This window comes from Malaclemys terrapin, chromosome 11 (genome assembly GCF_027887155.1).
Source record: "Malaclemys terrapin pileata isolate rMalTer1 chromosome 11, rMalTer1.hap1, whole genome shotgun sequence".
In the NCBI taxonomy this organism is placed as follows: Eukaryota; Metazoa; Chordata; order Testudines; family Emydidae; genus Malaclemys; species Malaclemys terrapin.
In genome coordinates this window covers 46,622,712-46,638,666 of record NC_071515.1, presented here as the reverse complement: position 1 = coordinate 46,638,666, position 15,955 = coordinate 46,622,712, and the positions used below count along the sequence as shown (strand labels likewise).

The 15,955-nt window shown below is 43.9% G+C and overlaps 1 protein-coding gene across 1 annotated transcript in view; it reads right to left on the bottom strand.

Annotated features, from left to right (window-relative positions):
• KCNH7 (potassium voltage-gated channel subfamily H member 7) overlaps window positions 1-15,955 on the bottom strand; it is a 333,075-nt gene that overhangs the window by 127,492 nt on the left and 189,628 nt on the right. Inside the window, exon 3 of the mRNA XM_054043274.1 lies at window positions 15,678-15,833. Within this exon, the coding sequence (XP_053899249.1) occupies window positions 15,678-15,833 (156 nt within the window). The remainder of the gene's footprint in view (window positions 1-15,677; window positions 15,834-15,955) is intronic.

Here is a 15,955-nt window from a genome sequence, read left to right as displayed (position 1 = left end):
CCTGCTGACATCTCATCTCTAATCTCCTGTCACTCCTCACCTCCTGCACCCTGCCCACTCTTCTTCCCTTGTGGCTCCCTCCTCCCACTTTTGCTTTTATCCCCTTTTTCATGTTGCTCTCCATGCTTGGAACAATATCCTTTTCCTGTGCATCAAACGTCCCTACTTTCTGTCTTTAAATCCCTCAGAACGCACTTCACTTGCTTTCCATTGTGGACTTCCACTCCTGGGCCCTTTACTTTTCCCATCTTGTGTTACATCCATCTCTTCTTAAAGTAAGAATTATAATATGATTAGCATTATTATTATTCATTTTAACCCTTTCACTCTTATCCCTGTCACCTTCGTTGGCATCTTTTCCTGTTCTATTTTTGTTTAATTTAGATTGTAAGCTCCTCAAGGCAGGGGCTCTGTCTTTTAAGAGTCTATATCAAATACCATGACAAATTATGGTACTGTGTAGATACATACAAATAATAAGAACAGCAACAGTGCACATAGAACTGACATTGCAAATTAAATTAAAATTAGGAAACTTAGAAACACCATTAAATAAAAACCATTTTTTATCAGGACTTTAACAATGTAAGGTCTCCCCAATAGATACAAATAAAAATTAAAAACAAGAAAAGTAATGTAGCAAACTACACCTCACTTTTAGCAAATATTGACATTTTGTTTCAATTTTCAGATGCAAGCAGATTGGGAACTAATATAGTCTGAAAAAATGAATCCTTCAAACAGACAATTTTGCTGTTTCTTTCATATTGCCAAGATCTTGCAGTCTTTTAGAAGCTGCTAACTCTGACTAGAACGTTGTCTGAGTAAGGACTGTTGCTCTGGGCTTACATCCAATTGGCTCAAAGTATACTGACTTGCTTTTCTTGCTCAGATTTAAACTCCATTACAAAACCATGTTGATAGTAAAGGTTAGTTGCATGGAACAGTGTAACATTACATTAAAGTCACCTGAATAATGGAATGGGTTATGGGTTGTTTTATTTAAAGGAATGCACTCTTGCTGAAAGGCTTTATATTACTACAGTAGCTTTTCATCTCTAACCTAAAGCTGGAGCTGCCTGGCTTTCAGCTCCATTGAAGAACACTATAAGCATCCATCTTATAACATAAACATTCTGTATTGCAAATTATTTGGTTCCCTAAGCAGAGGATTTTAGAAGGATCATGCTATTAGTATCTGTAGAAACTTGCATCAATAAGTGGAAAACTGGAATACTCTTTTTTTTGTTTTTGTCTGTCTTAGAAGTGTCTGGTATAGGTGTTACCAAAAGCAAAAGTTCGGTCTAACTCCTTAACCTTTACACCAGGGTGGCCAATCTGTGGCTCTGGAGCCGCATGCAGCTCTTCAGAGGTTAATATGTGTCTCTTTGTATAGGTGCTGACTCCGAGGCTGGAGCTACAGATGCTAACTTTCCAATGTGCTGTGGGGTGCTCACTGCTCAACCCCCTGTTCTGCCTCAGGTCCTGCCACCATTCCACCCCTTCCCCCAAGGCCCCTGCCCCTTCTCTCGATCCTGCCATGCCCTCGCTCCTCCCTCCTCCCCACCAGAGCCTCCTGCGCACTGCAAAACAGCTGATTGTGGCAGGCGGGAGGCATGGGGAAGGAGTGGGAGGCGCTGATTGGCGGGGCTGCCAGTGGGCAGGTGGTGCTCGGGGCTGGAGGGGGGTAGGAGATTGGGGGCTGCTGACATATTACTGTGGCTCTTTGGCAATGTTCATTGGTAAATTCTGTCTCATTTTCAGGCTCAGGTTGGCCACCCCTGCTTTACACAATGACTTCACAGCTTTAAAAAACAATGATCTATATGATGCAGCATGTGAGGAGAACCCAGAACTATAGCAGCAGGAGGTTTTAATTATCTTACTGTATATGTGCATATAGCAGTGCCCCCAAAACACTGACTTTGAGTAGAAAAGTTATACCTGTGTTCTTCATATCACAGTTGGTATCTTCAGATCTATGACATCCTGTTGCCTGCATATCTTCTCTATGTCCCTTCTGTGTCACTTTTGATTTTGATCTTTTACGGTTATTAGACTGCTGCAGCTTCAGAGACATTCAGCATGCCTCAAATGTGAAGAACTGAGCAGAAGCCAGGACTGGGCTATAAATCATGTCACTGACCCCTTTAATTTCCTGTATAAGATTCCTGTCAAGTGGGTGAGTAGGTGGGGTATGTGATGGGTAATAATAACCTATCCAAAGCCTGTGTTTTGTAATGATTGTGGCTACCCAAATAATACGTTTTAAATGAATTTTAGATGTTTAGGGAAAATTCTACTCTGATTTACATGGGATGTAAGTCAGCACAGAATTAGGCCCCTAAAATTCCTTTCCCAATACATTTTTTTTAAAGATCTTATCTAGAAACAACTGTTGCATTGGTGCAACTTAAATTGCTTTAATTAAACCGGCACAAAACTTTGTGTACATTAGGGCTACCATATGTCCAGATTTCCCTGGACATGTCCGGCTTTTCGTTCTATAAAATAGCCGTCCGGGGGGGGATTTTTAAAAATCTAAAAATGTCCGGGATTTCCCCCCGGTCAGCTATTTATAGATAGAAAAGCAGCGGCCGAACGCCGCTGGGCAGCCAAAGCCCCTTCCCAGCTCCCCCCATCCCCTGCAGCCTTACCATGCCGTCCGGCCCCGCAGCTGTCTTCCCCCTCCTCCCCTCCCCTGAACGCTCCGCCCCCTGCTCCTCCCCCTCCCCTGCTTCCCGCGAATCAGAGCTTCGCGGGAAGTGTGAAAAGAAGCAGGGGCAGGCGGGCGGCAGCAGCAGGTAAGCTGGGGCTGGGGGGCGCGAGGAAGAGAGCAGCAGGGAGGCGCGGCCCTGGCCGAGCGGCAACCGGCGGCCCCAGCGGCTCCGGCTCGGGCCCCAGCAGCGCCGGCCCGGGCCCGGCCCCGGCCCGGCTCAGGCCCCAACACTCCTGGCCCGGACCCGGCCCAGCTCGGGCCCCAGCACCCCTGGCTTGGACCGGACCCGGCTCAGGCCCCAGCACCCCCGGCCCGGCTCGGGCCCCAGCAGCGCCGGCCAAGCACCTCCGGCCCGGCCCCAAGCCCTGTAACCCCAGCCGGAGCGCAGCCCGATTCCTGGGCTCTTTAAAGCTGGCCCTGGTCAAGGGACAGGGAGGGGGGGTTGGATGGGTCGGGAGTTTTGGGGGGGCTGTCAGGGGGGCAAGGGTGTGGAGAGGGGTTGGGACAGTCAGGGACAGGGAGCAGGGGGGGTTAGATGGGTCTGGGGTTCTGGGGGGGCTGTCAGGGGGCAGGGGTGTGGAGAGGAGTCGAGGCAGGCAGGTAGCAGAGGGGGTTGGATGGGTCAGGAGTTCTGGGGGTCCTGTCGGGGGCAGGGAGCAGTTGGATAGGGCATGGGAGTCACCGGGAGTCTGTCTGGGGGCAGGGGTGTGAATATGGGGTGGGAGTGTGGATAAGGGTCGGGGCAGTCAGGGGACAGGTAGGGTCATAGGGCATTCTCAGGAGGGGGCAGTCAGGGGACAAGAAGCAGGGGGGCTTAGATAAGCGGTGGGATCCTAGGGGGCAGTTAGTGGCAGGGGTCCCAGGAGGGGGCAGTCAGGGGACAAGGAGCGGGGGGTTGGAGGTTCTGAGGGGGGCAATCAGGGGGTGGGAAGTGGGAGGGAGTGGATGGGGGTGGAGCAGGGGCGGGGCTAGAGCAGGGCTCCTCCCCCCCAGTGTCCTCTTTTTTGCTTGTAGAAATATGTTAACCCTAGTGTACATACTCTTATTTCAGATTAAGATGGGTTTATTCTGGTTAGCTTAAACCTGTTCCTAGTCATTTTAAACTAAATTCCTACTCGACTTAAACTAAATTAATATAACCAGGTGTATACTGATTTGAGTGTCCACATAGCCTTCTAACTAAATTGATTTTCCTTTGATCTTAGCATCTTAAAATGCCTTACAAATATTTTTAGGCCCCACCTGTAGGTATTAATTAATTATTAATTATTATTTTTTTTATTATTTATTATTATTATCCATTTTACATATGGAGAAAGTAAGTGAGGCATAGAAAGATTACTAAGTGTTTTTTCCATAGCCCCCAAAATTTCTGGAATGATAACATCAAAGGACAAAATTAAACTTAAAATTAACTAACGAAAAGCCACAGTAAAAGAGAAGCTCCCTAAAACAAGCCTCTGAAACAAAACTGGCTAAAAATATTTCTAGATCTAGAAACCAGCTTCTGTAAAAGTTAATAAAAGGAATGACTGAGCAGACCACCTAGAGAAAAATCAGATTGCTTCCCCAAGATTGAAAATATATACATATTTCAAAAGAGAAATATACACCTAGCAGTATAATAAGCGTTTGGAGAAAAAACTTCCTCATCTCTGAAGTAGACAACAGTGAGTTGTCTAAGCTGATTAGAAGGTTAAGAAGCAAAACTCTGAGTTAAACGTTTGCACAGCAGGAAAGAATTATATACAAACAAAGGCTGCCTTGATTTATTAGTGTACAGGCGTTCTTGAACAAAAAACTTGGTAGAAAACATAAGTAGTCTTACAGACAACAGAGTGGAGAATGTCCCTCTATAGTGCCCATCTGCAGAACACTGCAAGTTATGTACTAATACGGTACATGTAAGGTTCCAAAATTCAACATGCCCACAGTATAACCACTGGTCATCCTAACAAAGGGAACTGGTGATGAGTCTTTACAAGAACAAATATAGAAAAAATAATAAGTTGAAAGGATTCTTTCACTGCTATTGTGCTGCTAGTATCCTTATTTTTCACAATGCTGGTTGCTGAACTTGTTCCTGCATATGTGCTAGAAGCTATTGACCACCACATTCTAAATGGTCAGTTTTCAGAATGGCGAGAGGTAAATAGTGGTGTCCCCAGGGCGCTGTTCTGGGACCAGTCCTATTCAACATATTCATAAATGATCTGGAAAAAGGGGTAAACAGTGAGATGGCAAAATTTGCAGATGATACAAAATTACTAAAGATAGTCTCGCAGGCAGACTGCGAAGAGCTACAAAAGGATCTCACAAAACTGGATGACTGGGCAACAAAATGGCAGATGAAATTTAATGTTTATAAATGCAAAGTAATGCACATTGGAAAGCATAATCCCAACTATACATATAAAATGATGGGGGTCTAAATTAGCTGTTACAAGTCAAGAAAGAGGTCTTGGAGTCATTGTGGATAGTTAGTTCTCTGAAAACATCCACTCAGTGTGCAGTGGCAGTCAAAAAAGCAAACAGAATGCTGGGAATAATTAAGAAAGGAACAGAATAATAGGACAGAAAATCTCATGTTGCCTCTATATAAATCCATGGTACGCCCACATCTTGAATACTGTGTGCAGATGTGGTCGCCCCATCTCAAAAAAGATATATTGGAATAGAAAAAGGTTCAGAAAAGGGCAACAAAAATTATTAGGGGTATGGAACAGCTTCCGTATGAGGAGAGATTAATAAGACTGGGACTTTTCAGCTTGGAAAAGAGACGGCTAAGGGGTGATATGATTGAGGTCTATAAAATCATGACTGGTGTAGAGAAAGTAAATAAGGAAGTGTTGTTTACTACTTCTCATAACACAAGAACTAGGGGTCACCAAGATGAAATTAATAGGCAGCAGGTTTAAAACAAATAAAAGGAAGTATTTCTTCACACAACGCACAGTCAACCTGTGGAACTCCTTGCCAGAGGATGTTGTGAATGCCAAGACCATAACAGGGTTCAAAAAAGAACTAGATAAATTCATGGAGGATAGGTCCATCAATGGCTATTAGCCAGGATGGGCAGGAATGGTGTCCCTAGCCTCTGTTTGCCAGAAGCTGGGAAGGAGCGACAGGGAATGGATCACTTGATGATTACCTGTTCTGTTCATTCCCTCTGGGGCACCTGGCACTGGCCACTGTCAGAAGACAGGATACTGGGCTAGAATGGACCTTTGGTCTGACCCAGTAGGGCCAGTCTTATGTTCTTATGCTTCTGAGGGCAATCCTTTTAAAAGACTGAGCTATGTTCATCTAACCTCAGTCCACTCATCTTATTATTTTTATTATTAATTATCAATTATTATTATTTTATTTTATTGTTTTATTACTCTAGGGCCCCAGTCATGGATTAGGGTCCAATTGTGCCAACTACTATACAGACACAAAACAAAGAGAGGGTTCTTGCCCCAATAAGCTAGCAATCTAATATGAAACATCTGCCAATATACATTCAGTAAACCTTTAATTTTTCTATCTAATCACAATAGGATAGACAATCTGGGCTCAATCCTGCAGTGTGCGGAGTGCCTTTAATGGGTCTTTCATAAAAGTTGAAGATCTTACAGATCCTGTTTTCTCTGTAGCAGAGCACCTGAAAGCAATGTGCAATCTCCACAGCATAAAACAGTGTATTTTTCTTTTACTATATTAGATCTCAACTGTGTGCAACACTGTGTTAAGAGGACCTTAGAAGGTACCGACAAAATACTGTTTAGATGTTTTAACATTTGGTGGCCGTACAGTTTACACCAATCACCTACAAAGCTATTGGTGGCAGTTGGAAGTATAATTGCTTTCAGGCAAAGGGAAGGAATTTCCAAAATTGCATTTGATATATTTTATGTCAAGTCTTACTTAGGCATCGGAGGATGAGTGACAGTATCGATGAATTGTCTTGTTTCCTGGGACCTGGCAAAGAACTGTGTTCCCTTTGTTTCCCATTCACTTATTAGCTCTGCCTTCCTGCAGTTTGACTATCTATATCTGCTATCTATATTTTCTTGTGTGTATAAAAAGACATTTTAATACAAGAAAATTCAGTTTAAGGAAACTTACACTTAAAAGGAGCCTCTTAAGATGCTGGTACTTCTCTCTAGTAAATGTTAATCCTATCTGTTCCCCCACCCACCCACTTTCCCATTAATGTATATTCCTTGTGTGTTCCAATTAACATAACTCATCAGTTTGTATCTGGTGCTATACCTTCTATGCAGGGTTATTTGTTGAAAAAATAGCTTGCTCTCAGAGAATTTGCTGTTCACTTCCAATGTTTGGGCTTGACTGAACTTTAAATTAGGTATTTGTATTGAGAAATGGCCTACCACTATAACTAATAGGAAAGAGCCTAAGCGTATCCAAAATTAACAAGGTAATATAATTGATTATAGTCCTATTTCATTATGCTTTTCATTCTCTTTCTTAATCTTCTCCCTTATTTAGTTTTCTTTGCTCTTTACCTTCTTTTCTCCTACTCTTACTCCTTCCTCATCTGTCTCTTCTAAATTTTAAGGTCCAAGGTTTTCTTTTCTTCAGCTCTGTGCCTGCTCTCATCCACCACATCCATCTGGTGGCTTTGTGCAGCTTCAGCAAATGGACCTACCTGGTTCCTAAGAATTCTTTCTGTTTAGGGGGAATTCTTGGGTGATGTAGCAGCTTCTACACCTCCTAGGCCCAACCATGTAGCAGGTGTGGTCAAAGGAAAGTGGGTCACAGCTGGGCAACCCTATGCTCTGGCAATCTCTGGCTGCCAGAATGGCCACTGAGACTATGAGCATCCAGGCATTAATTAGAGCAGCCATGTGTATATTTGGTCCTTGGCTGCACCCAGGGGACTATAAAGATGGTTAAAGTAATCTTTCCTCCCATATTTTTGCCCCTTGGAATAGCCCACAGGCATTTGATAACAGAAAGGAGGCGGAGGGCATTTCAAACTCAACTGGCAGCTGTAGCAGACCAGGGAGGAGTGAGTTCCAGTTCCAGTTCCAGCCCACAGATGCAGAGGTGGTTGTTTAGGAGCAGAAGGGGAAGGGGAGGGAGTTTCAAACCCATTGGTGCAGTGCCATAGTAGACTGAGGAGAACTGGAGGAGGGGGAGATGCCCCTCCTTCCAGCCAGCCATAGCAGGTGTGTTAGAGCGGACAGGGGTGGGAGTTCCAAACCCAGCTTGGGATGGGGTGGGGCTCTAGGGAGAAGACCGGGGGTGGGATCCTCACCACATGGGTACGGTGTTGAACCCAGGACTCGGGCTAGTGGATCCCAGGGTGGTCTGTCAGTCTACCAAATGGCATGGCTCCTGGGAAGCAAACACACCGAGTGGTGAAATAGCTGTGTTTGGGGGTGGCAGAGCCAACAGAGAATGAGGTAAAGCAATTAAGGTAGTTACTTTCAGAATTGTTGCCATTGCACTACAATGCTTACACAGTGCAGGGGGTTGTCCAGAGCCAGGACATTTGAACAATTGGATTGCAACGGGAGAGTGACACAGCTGGCTGGGGTGAGTGTGACCAGTGCCAAATGGAGGTTGCAGAGGCAAGGTTTGAAAGTGAGTCCCTTCAATCCAATGCTGCATCAGGTCTCTGTAGGGTGGACCTCAGTAAGGTTCAGAGAACTTGCCCACTTTTCATCTTGGGGGACCTATGGGGAGGTAGGGGAGGATGGGGTAGTGGAACTAGCCAAAAAGCTACACAGGGATCTGGGGCCAGGGATGGAGCTGTGTCAGGGATGTCTTGGGTTCACACACCTTCTACAGAAGCTAATGGCATTACACAGCTGTTGCAAACTAACTTTCAGTTGTTGCAGCAGCCGAGAGCTTCCATGGGTGAAGGGGCCGGAAGTGGTAATAATGGAAACCCAGCATGGGCTTGAGTTTGGGAGACAGGTGGGGCAGCCTCCTCACCAGGGGGTACGAGCCCTTGATGGAGTGATTTATGAGCACCCTACATCTCACCCACTGATAGGGAATGTGAACTCATGCAGTAGAATTGCCACCCCAGGAGTGGCTGGGGGCAACAGGGCATTGAGGGTGCCCCAATGATCAATCATGAGTGGGGTGGCTGACCCCCAATGGGAGTTCCTCTCCTCAGTACCACTAACGATAAATTTTTGAGAGGTGACTATGTTGACATATTATTACTGTTGCACAGGGAGGTACGGACAGAGAGTAAGCTGGAGGAAAGCAAGCAGGCAATTGAGATGTCCAAGTGGCCAAGGGAAGCTAGAAAATGGGAAAATTGACCTTTGCAAGTGTTATTGCAGAGATTTCCCAGACAGAAGCCCAGCATTGTTCAAATTCAACCAGGCGGGCATATAATATGTTTGGGGGCATGGCTTGATTTCACTGTTTAGCTTGAGGGCAGCAGCACAAATTGGAATCTGGTGGGAAATATAACATTGTACGCTGTGGTTAGAGTGGATGACACCACGGGGGCCTGGTTTCCACACTGACAGTGGCCTGTTCATTCTACACCAAGCCTGCCAGAGGCCTGAGGCTTGTACTGATATTTGCTGGGCATTTAATGAAAGCTGGAGCTTTTGTAGCATCCGCAAATTTAAGCATGCTTGTGAAATGTGCTTGTGGTCCAGACAGCCACAGCAGTCAGGGAAGACCACAGTGGAGAAAGAGAATGATGGTTAAGTCAGGTGCCGCCTGCAGACCCACGGGGTGGAAGCAGGGTATGGGGGCAAAGGCACAGGAAGGGGATGGGGGGGTAAGCTGAAAGTGGGGGGCTGGACAAGAGCACCATGTCCAGTTACGCTGGAAGTGTTAATGGTGGTCCTTTGGTCTTGACAAGACAGATGGGGTATATTTGGGTTTACTGTGGGGTTTGAGATCTCTGTTGGGGGAAAAGAAATCATGTGATGTACAAAAATTTGAAGTCCTTTGTGGGAATGGGTCATACTGTAAAGAAAAAGATTACAGAAGAATTAAAAAAGAATAGGGCATCAGGGCCATTCAATCACATATCTCTATAGAACTGGCTGGCTTCTCGCCTAGGCTTGGTCCCTAAGAAAGTGCTGGGTGAATATCGCTTAATTTACCACCTGTCATATCCACATGATAGCTCAGTTAACAATGGCATAGACTCAGTATTTTGTTCTTATGTGCTGTGCCTCCTCTGATGAGGCTGTGTGCATGGTTAGGTCTTGTGGCCGAGGGGCACTGATGGCCAAGTGTGATATTCAGTCTGCATTTCGACTGCTGCCAGTGCATCCTTCTGACTTTAACCTTTTCTGTTTCTTTTTCAAAGAACAATTTTATTATGACAAAGCTATGCCCACGGGATGTGCAATATCCTGCTCAGCATTTGAGAAATTGAACACAGTGCTTCACTGGGCAGTGATGTGGGAAGCTGGTTTATGGCAGGTAGTGCATTACTTAGATGACTTATTGTTCACAGGCAGGGCGAATTCGGACCAGTGTATTAGCCTGATAAGACACCTTTCAGGCCCTAAAAGATTGAGGACAGTCCTCGTGGAGTTAAAAATGGATGAACCTTAAACTGACCTACCTGGGGACTGAGCTAGACACACTGGTGGGTATATGGTGCCTCCCTCAGATAAAGCTTCAGGAGCTACAGGGCTTGATTAGAGGAGGAAGAGTGGCCAGGAAAGTTCCACTCGCTGAGCTGCAATCTATTGTTGGACATCTTATTTTTGCCTGCTGAGTGGTAACACTGGGGATGGGCATTCTGTTCCTGGCTTGCAGAGGTCACCAGAGGCATAACTCAACCTCACCATTTTATAAGAGTTACTAGAGAGATGAAGGATGATTTGGGGTAGAGGTGGAGGGACAGTTGTTGAGCCATTTTAATGGATTGTAGAGGGAGGAATGGATGCCTGAGGCTGATTTAAAGATCCATTTGGATGCTTTGGGAAGTACAGGTTTTGGGGTATTTTACCAAGGCAGGTGGCACACCCAGCAATGGCCTTCCACCTGGATTAAAAAATGGGTAGTGCAGGATATAACATTTCTGGATTTTTTCCCCATTTTGGGTGCAGTAGTCATTTGGGGAATGGAGTTTGCTAATAAAAGGCTGTATTTCTGGTGTGACATCATGGCAGTAGTATGTTACCAACTGCCAGTCCTCCAGATCATGAAGTATTATGAGTCTGGTGATGGCATTTGTACTACAATGTGTAAGCTTTAACATCTGTTTCTCTTCCAGACATGTGCTTGGCGTTGACAATGGCATAGCAGATGCATTGTCTCATTGTCAGATGGACAGAATTCATGAGCTGGTACCAGGAGCCAGCAAGGAACCCAAATGGATGATGCTAGTGCTGTGGAACCTTGGCAGATGTCGGCTGTCCCTAAAGCACAGAGATTGGTGGCTCCATGAATACTGCAGAGCTATGAGAGAAGTATTAAGGCTGAATGATTACCCAGATCCTTGTAGTGGGCTTTTAGTTTGGAAGTTTCCAGTGGGGTGGTTTTGAAGCACCGACCCTAGGGAGGATGCATGTCGCCTCATCACTGTTAATATGCTTAGGGATCTGGTGTGGATCCTAGAGCCCTTATGTCATTGTGGACAAGAGGCGGGCTTGTTCAAGGCAGCTTTTCTGGTAGCATTTTTGGAGCTTTTTAAATCAGCAAACTAGTACCTGGGTCCTGTAGGGACTCTTTTGGAAGGGCTTTGGAACTGGTGGTTATACACTAGGAGGGTCAATCGGTGGTAATAATCTCGAGGAGGTTAAAGATGGATCAAGGAGGCCTGGGCGAACCATTATTTTACAGGAGGTGTGGTGAGCCTGGGATCTGCCCTTTGGACGCTGTGAGGGCATACATGGCAATAAGACCAGCGAGGGATGGGCCCTCTTGATTCACAGTGATGGGAGTCCCCTCACAATCTACCCCTTTGTTACAGTTTTAAGACGGGAACTGACAAGGTTGGGGCTTCCCCAGGGCCGTCTCCAGGCACCAGCTTGCCAAGCAGGTGCTTGGGGCGGCCACTTCGGAGAGGGGCGGCAGGTCCAGCTGTTCGGCGGCAATTCGGCGGACGGTCCCTCACTTCCGCTCAGAGCAAAGGACCTCCCGCCGAATTGCCACTGCAGATCACGATCGCGGCTTTTTTTTTTTTTTTTTTTTTTGCTGCTTGGGGCGGCAAAAACCCTGGAGCCAGCCCTGGGCTTCCCGCACATGAATTTGGCTCCTACTCATTCAGGATTGGAGTGGCACCAGCAGCTGAGTCTGGGGACAAGTGCAATTCAGGCAAATGGGTGTTGGGATTCTGAAGCGCACACAGAATGTACATGAGACTTCAGGTGGGGCATCAGAACATTTCCAAGTATACGTGCTGATGTATTACAGACAGATAACAGGAACTGATGGCCAGAAATCTTGGGGGATGGGGAGTGGGAAAGGACATTCCTTTTCTTAACTACCACTCTATTTCCCTCCCACACCCCACTCCCCCAGCCAATGTTACCTTTATAGCCACACTGGGGAAAATTCAACCGTCCTGTTTTATTCTGATAATACAAAATTGCAATTGAAAACTAATAGTAAATCAAAGAATATTCAAAACACCTAAAGTCATACCCTGCATAAAATAGACGCAGAATAGTATTGGAGGCTATCAGACATAATTTGTATCACTATTACTGTACCCCCTGATGGGATTCTAATGGTAATATTTCTAGAAAAGTATAACCTTCTGTTGAAATGTACTATATATAAAAAAACAAAAAACAAACAAACAAACAAAACAAAGGAAAAATACAGCTTGGACTGATTGTATTTAAAAGGAGGAAGAGTAAAAAAAATATTTTTCATAAAAATTGTAAATAATTTGCAATACATTATAAGCAGGCCACATTATAGGCATTCTGCTAGTTTTAAATGATGGGCAATAACCTCTCCAGAGTAATACCCAAACCACACTATTGATTTCAGTGGGGTTGTACAAGTGTAACAGAGGGAAGAATTTAGTCCATTCTGTGCACTTACATCCAATTATTGTATTACCCACAAAGCGTTCTTCCTCAAATCTTAATGAACACATTATTTCAGGGTGCATCTCACCAAAGGGGGATTGAAATCTCATTTGCATTTGAAATGACTTGCAAGTACTATAGCTATGTCATGCTTTCTGTACTTTTTAACCACAACATAATGCATGGCAGACAATGGGTGAGGTTCGGGGCTGGCTTTCCAAGAGGTGCAGCACAGAGGGCACAGCCTATGGGGAGGGATCAAAGGTAGCTTTAATCAGGAGCAATCCAGAATTGCTATAGCGCTGTGCACTACAGTCCCTTTAATTCCCTGCACTGCGGTTTGCAGGGGTGGGGAAGCAGCATCGGACCACTTAGACACTCCTATGCTGTGCTTAGACTGGGGGAGCTCTTCCCTGGGCACTTGCAATGATGTTCCCGCCCCTCTTTGCCTTCTATCCAGAAAGAGTTGGGTAGGTTATTTGTCAGTCAGAGGGCTGAGGTTCCAAGTCCCTTTATCACGTTAAGTGTAATGCTAAAGGCAATTTTCCAAGTGTTAATGGACCAACCAGACTACGAGGACAATAATAATGGTCACTGCCAGAATATGTTCTGTCTCATTAAGAGCAGGTACTAGCATGGATCTGCTCTGGGAAATCTGTCAGTAAGAGCTGACTATGTTAGAGAAACTCTTCAGAGAGTGACTGTACGAAGTGAAGGTGAGCAAATGTATGCAGGTTCTACAGAAAATGGGCCATGAAAGCTACACAGTAGAGCTCTACCGGAACCAGATTTTTTTTGTTTTGGGAAAGTGGTGCAATTTCAAAATTTCTTCTGCTCCAGAAAGGAACAAACAAAATTCAAAGTATTTCAATATATGTCATTTGAATTTCAACTTTTTTTCATTTTCTATATAATTTTATAATATAAATTGAAAAAAAAGAAGTCATTTTGAAATGAAAAATTAAAACATTCTTTTCCATAAAGGTTGACATGGAATATTCTGACCTTACCAAAACTTTTGTTTTCCATTTTCATGAAATATTTCACTTTTGATGAATTAGGATTTTCCAACAGAGAAACATTCCACTGGAAAATTTCTGACCAGCTCTACTACATAGAGACGAGAAGTTCCCTCCAATTCCCTAGCTGCTGGATCTCTGCTACACCCATACGCTCAGTTTCATAGGGCAGTGGCCTGGATAGAAGGGAGAGGAATAGGGAGCAATCATTCTATTGCAGCATATTCCACTCTGGAAAAGGCATAACTGGTGGCCGATGCTTCTGAGCAGCAGCACTCTTTATTACATACTGTGTGTTCCCTACTCAGAGGGGTCACAAGATCACTGCTGCGGTGGAGTATCCAAATTGCTGGAACAAGGAGTGGGTATAAAGTGGGGGTAATAGGGAACACCAAGTAGGGCTTCAGATTTGCTGTGTCTTTATGATCTTTCCTTAAGGATATCTGACCAGGCTGGTGATATTGAAAGAGGATGGTGTGGAACCATGGCTCCTCGAGTACCCTTGTGTGCATTTCCATTTGGGAAGGGGAGCATAGAGCTCCCCAAAATACAATAATAATTGAGTAGCAGAAACAAAGAGTTTTGTTGTTGCTTTACTAGAACCTTCCTTTTCAGTCACTCAATACACTCTCCCTGAGGAATAGCAACTACACTTATTTATCCAACGCTGGGTCAGGCTGAAATACTCTGCCAGAAGAATACATTTAAACGGTTGTAAAGTAAAACATGTCGTTATGCATATAGCCCAGTGCTGTTTCAGCAATACATTGAGTTGCCATATATGAACCCTAACTGTGGAACTGATTGGGACTCTGATTTCTTAGCCTATAAAAGTTTGAACTAACAATATTCATGGATTCCTAGGAGTTAGAGAGACTAAAAACCTATTAGATTATCCATTGCATCTTTCTATTTGAGCAGGTTTGCTCTCTACAGTGTATCTCCTATTGCTTTGAAGTCTGGTTTTAAACGTGTCAAGCAATGAGGCTTCCATTGCCTCCTTTGCACAGGTATTTCACAGTCTAATAACCCTCACAGTTAGGAATAAGCAAATGATTCCCAATGAATAATTTTATTTGACGAATTTAACCTTTTTTTTGTGTTCACAGGCAATCTGCAAGTGGTTCATGATTTCTCACATGTACATCTTTAAAATGTTTTACTGTATGGATTGTTTTTATCTCCTGATTAGATGTGCATGCAGGTACTTCTGGTTTGAATACTTGTGCACGCAAATTTAAAATTTAATTTCGGGGAATATTTGTGCATTCAGCTATTAAATTAACTTTCCATGAATATTTCTGTAAAATTCAAATGTTTTCAAATGAAAACATAAAAGGTATGTGAGAATGGCCAATGTAAATTAACGTAGGGTTTTATCCTTGTACCACCAAAATCAACAGGTGAGTTGCCATCAACTTCATTGGGCACAAAATCAAGCCCTTAAAGATTTGAACTAATATGAATGGATTATTTATTTATTTATTTATTGCATTACACACTCAGCTCTAGTTAGGAAGTGTTTCCTGAGGTTTAGTTTACATTTGCCTAGATTTATGGTAAGGTACCAACTCTTAATAGAATTAGGATATTTGGGGATAACGTTGTGGTTTTCGTTGGGTTTGTTTTTCAACTTTAGTTCATATTTTTGATCACTTTTTGCTGAAATGTGTCAAAAACTGAAATACACTATTTTAGCAATAAGTCAAAATTGACACACCTGTAGTGGAAACCTGCAACTAAAAAGTTATGTACGTTAAAATTATACCACAGTTATACGAGCGGTAAGTATTGTCAAGAGTAGCAAATTCTCTTTGCAATTAGCTCCATTGATATATTTTTAATTCATAATATCTGAAATTATAACTTGGATGAAACTGTTCCGCAATGAAAATAACAGCGATATATGATAGGTTTCTCGCCCCTTCCCTCCTCCGCTCGCCCCCCACTTACGGTTTACAAGTCTGGCTGGCAATATCGGGTTGAACTTCTCTAGAGACTCCGCATTCTCATCATCTGTTACATACTCAAAGTTAATAATAAACATCATAGCTACTCCTTCTTGATTTTTCACTGGGATTATGTGGGTGTTGCAAATGAAGGTGGACCCTAAGAAGGGAGAAAAAGAAAGGAAGTTTATGTAAGTCAAAGAAATCTGCATAGTGTCTTTTTTTCTTTCACCAATAACTCCAGTAATGTAAAAAATCCTGCAGGTTGTTTCTTTTGCTCAC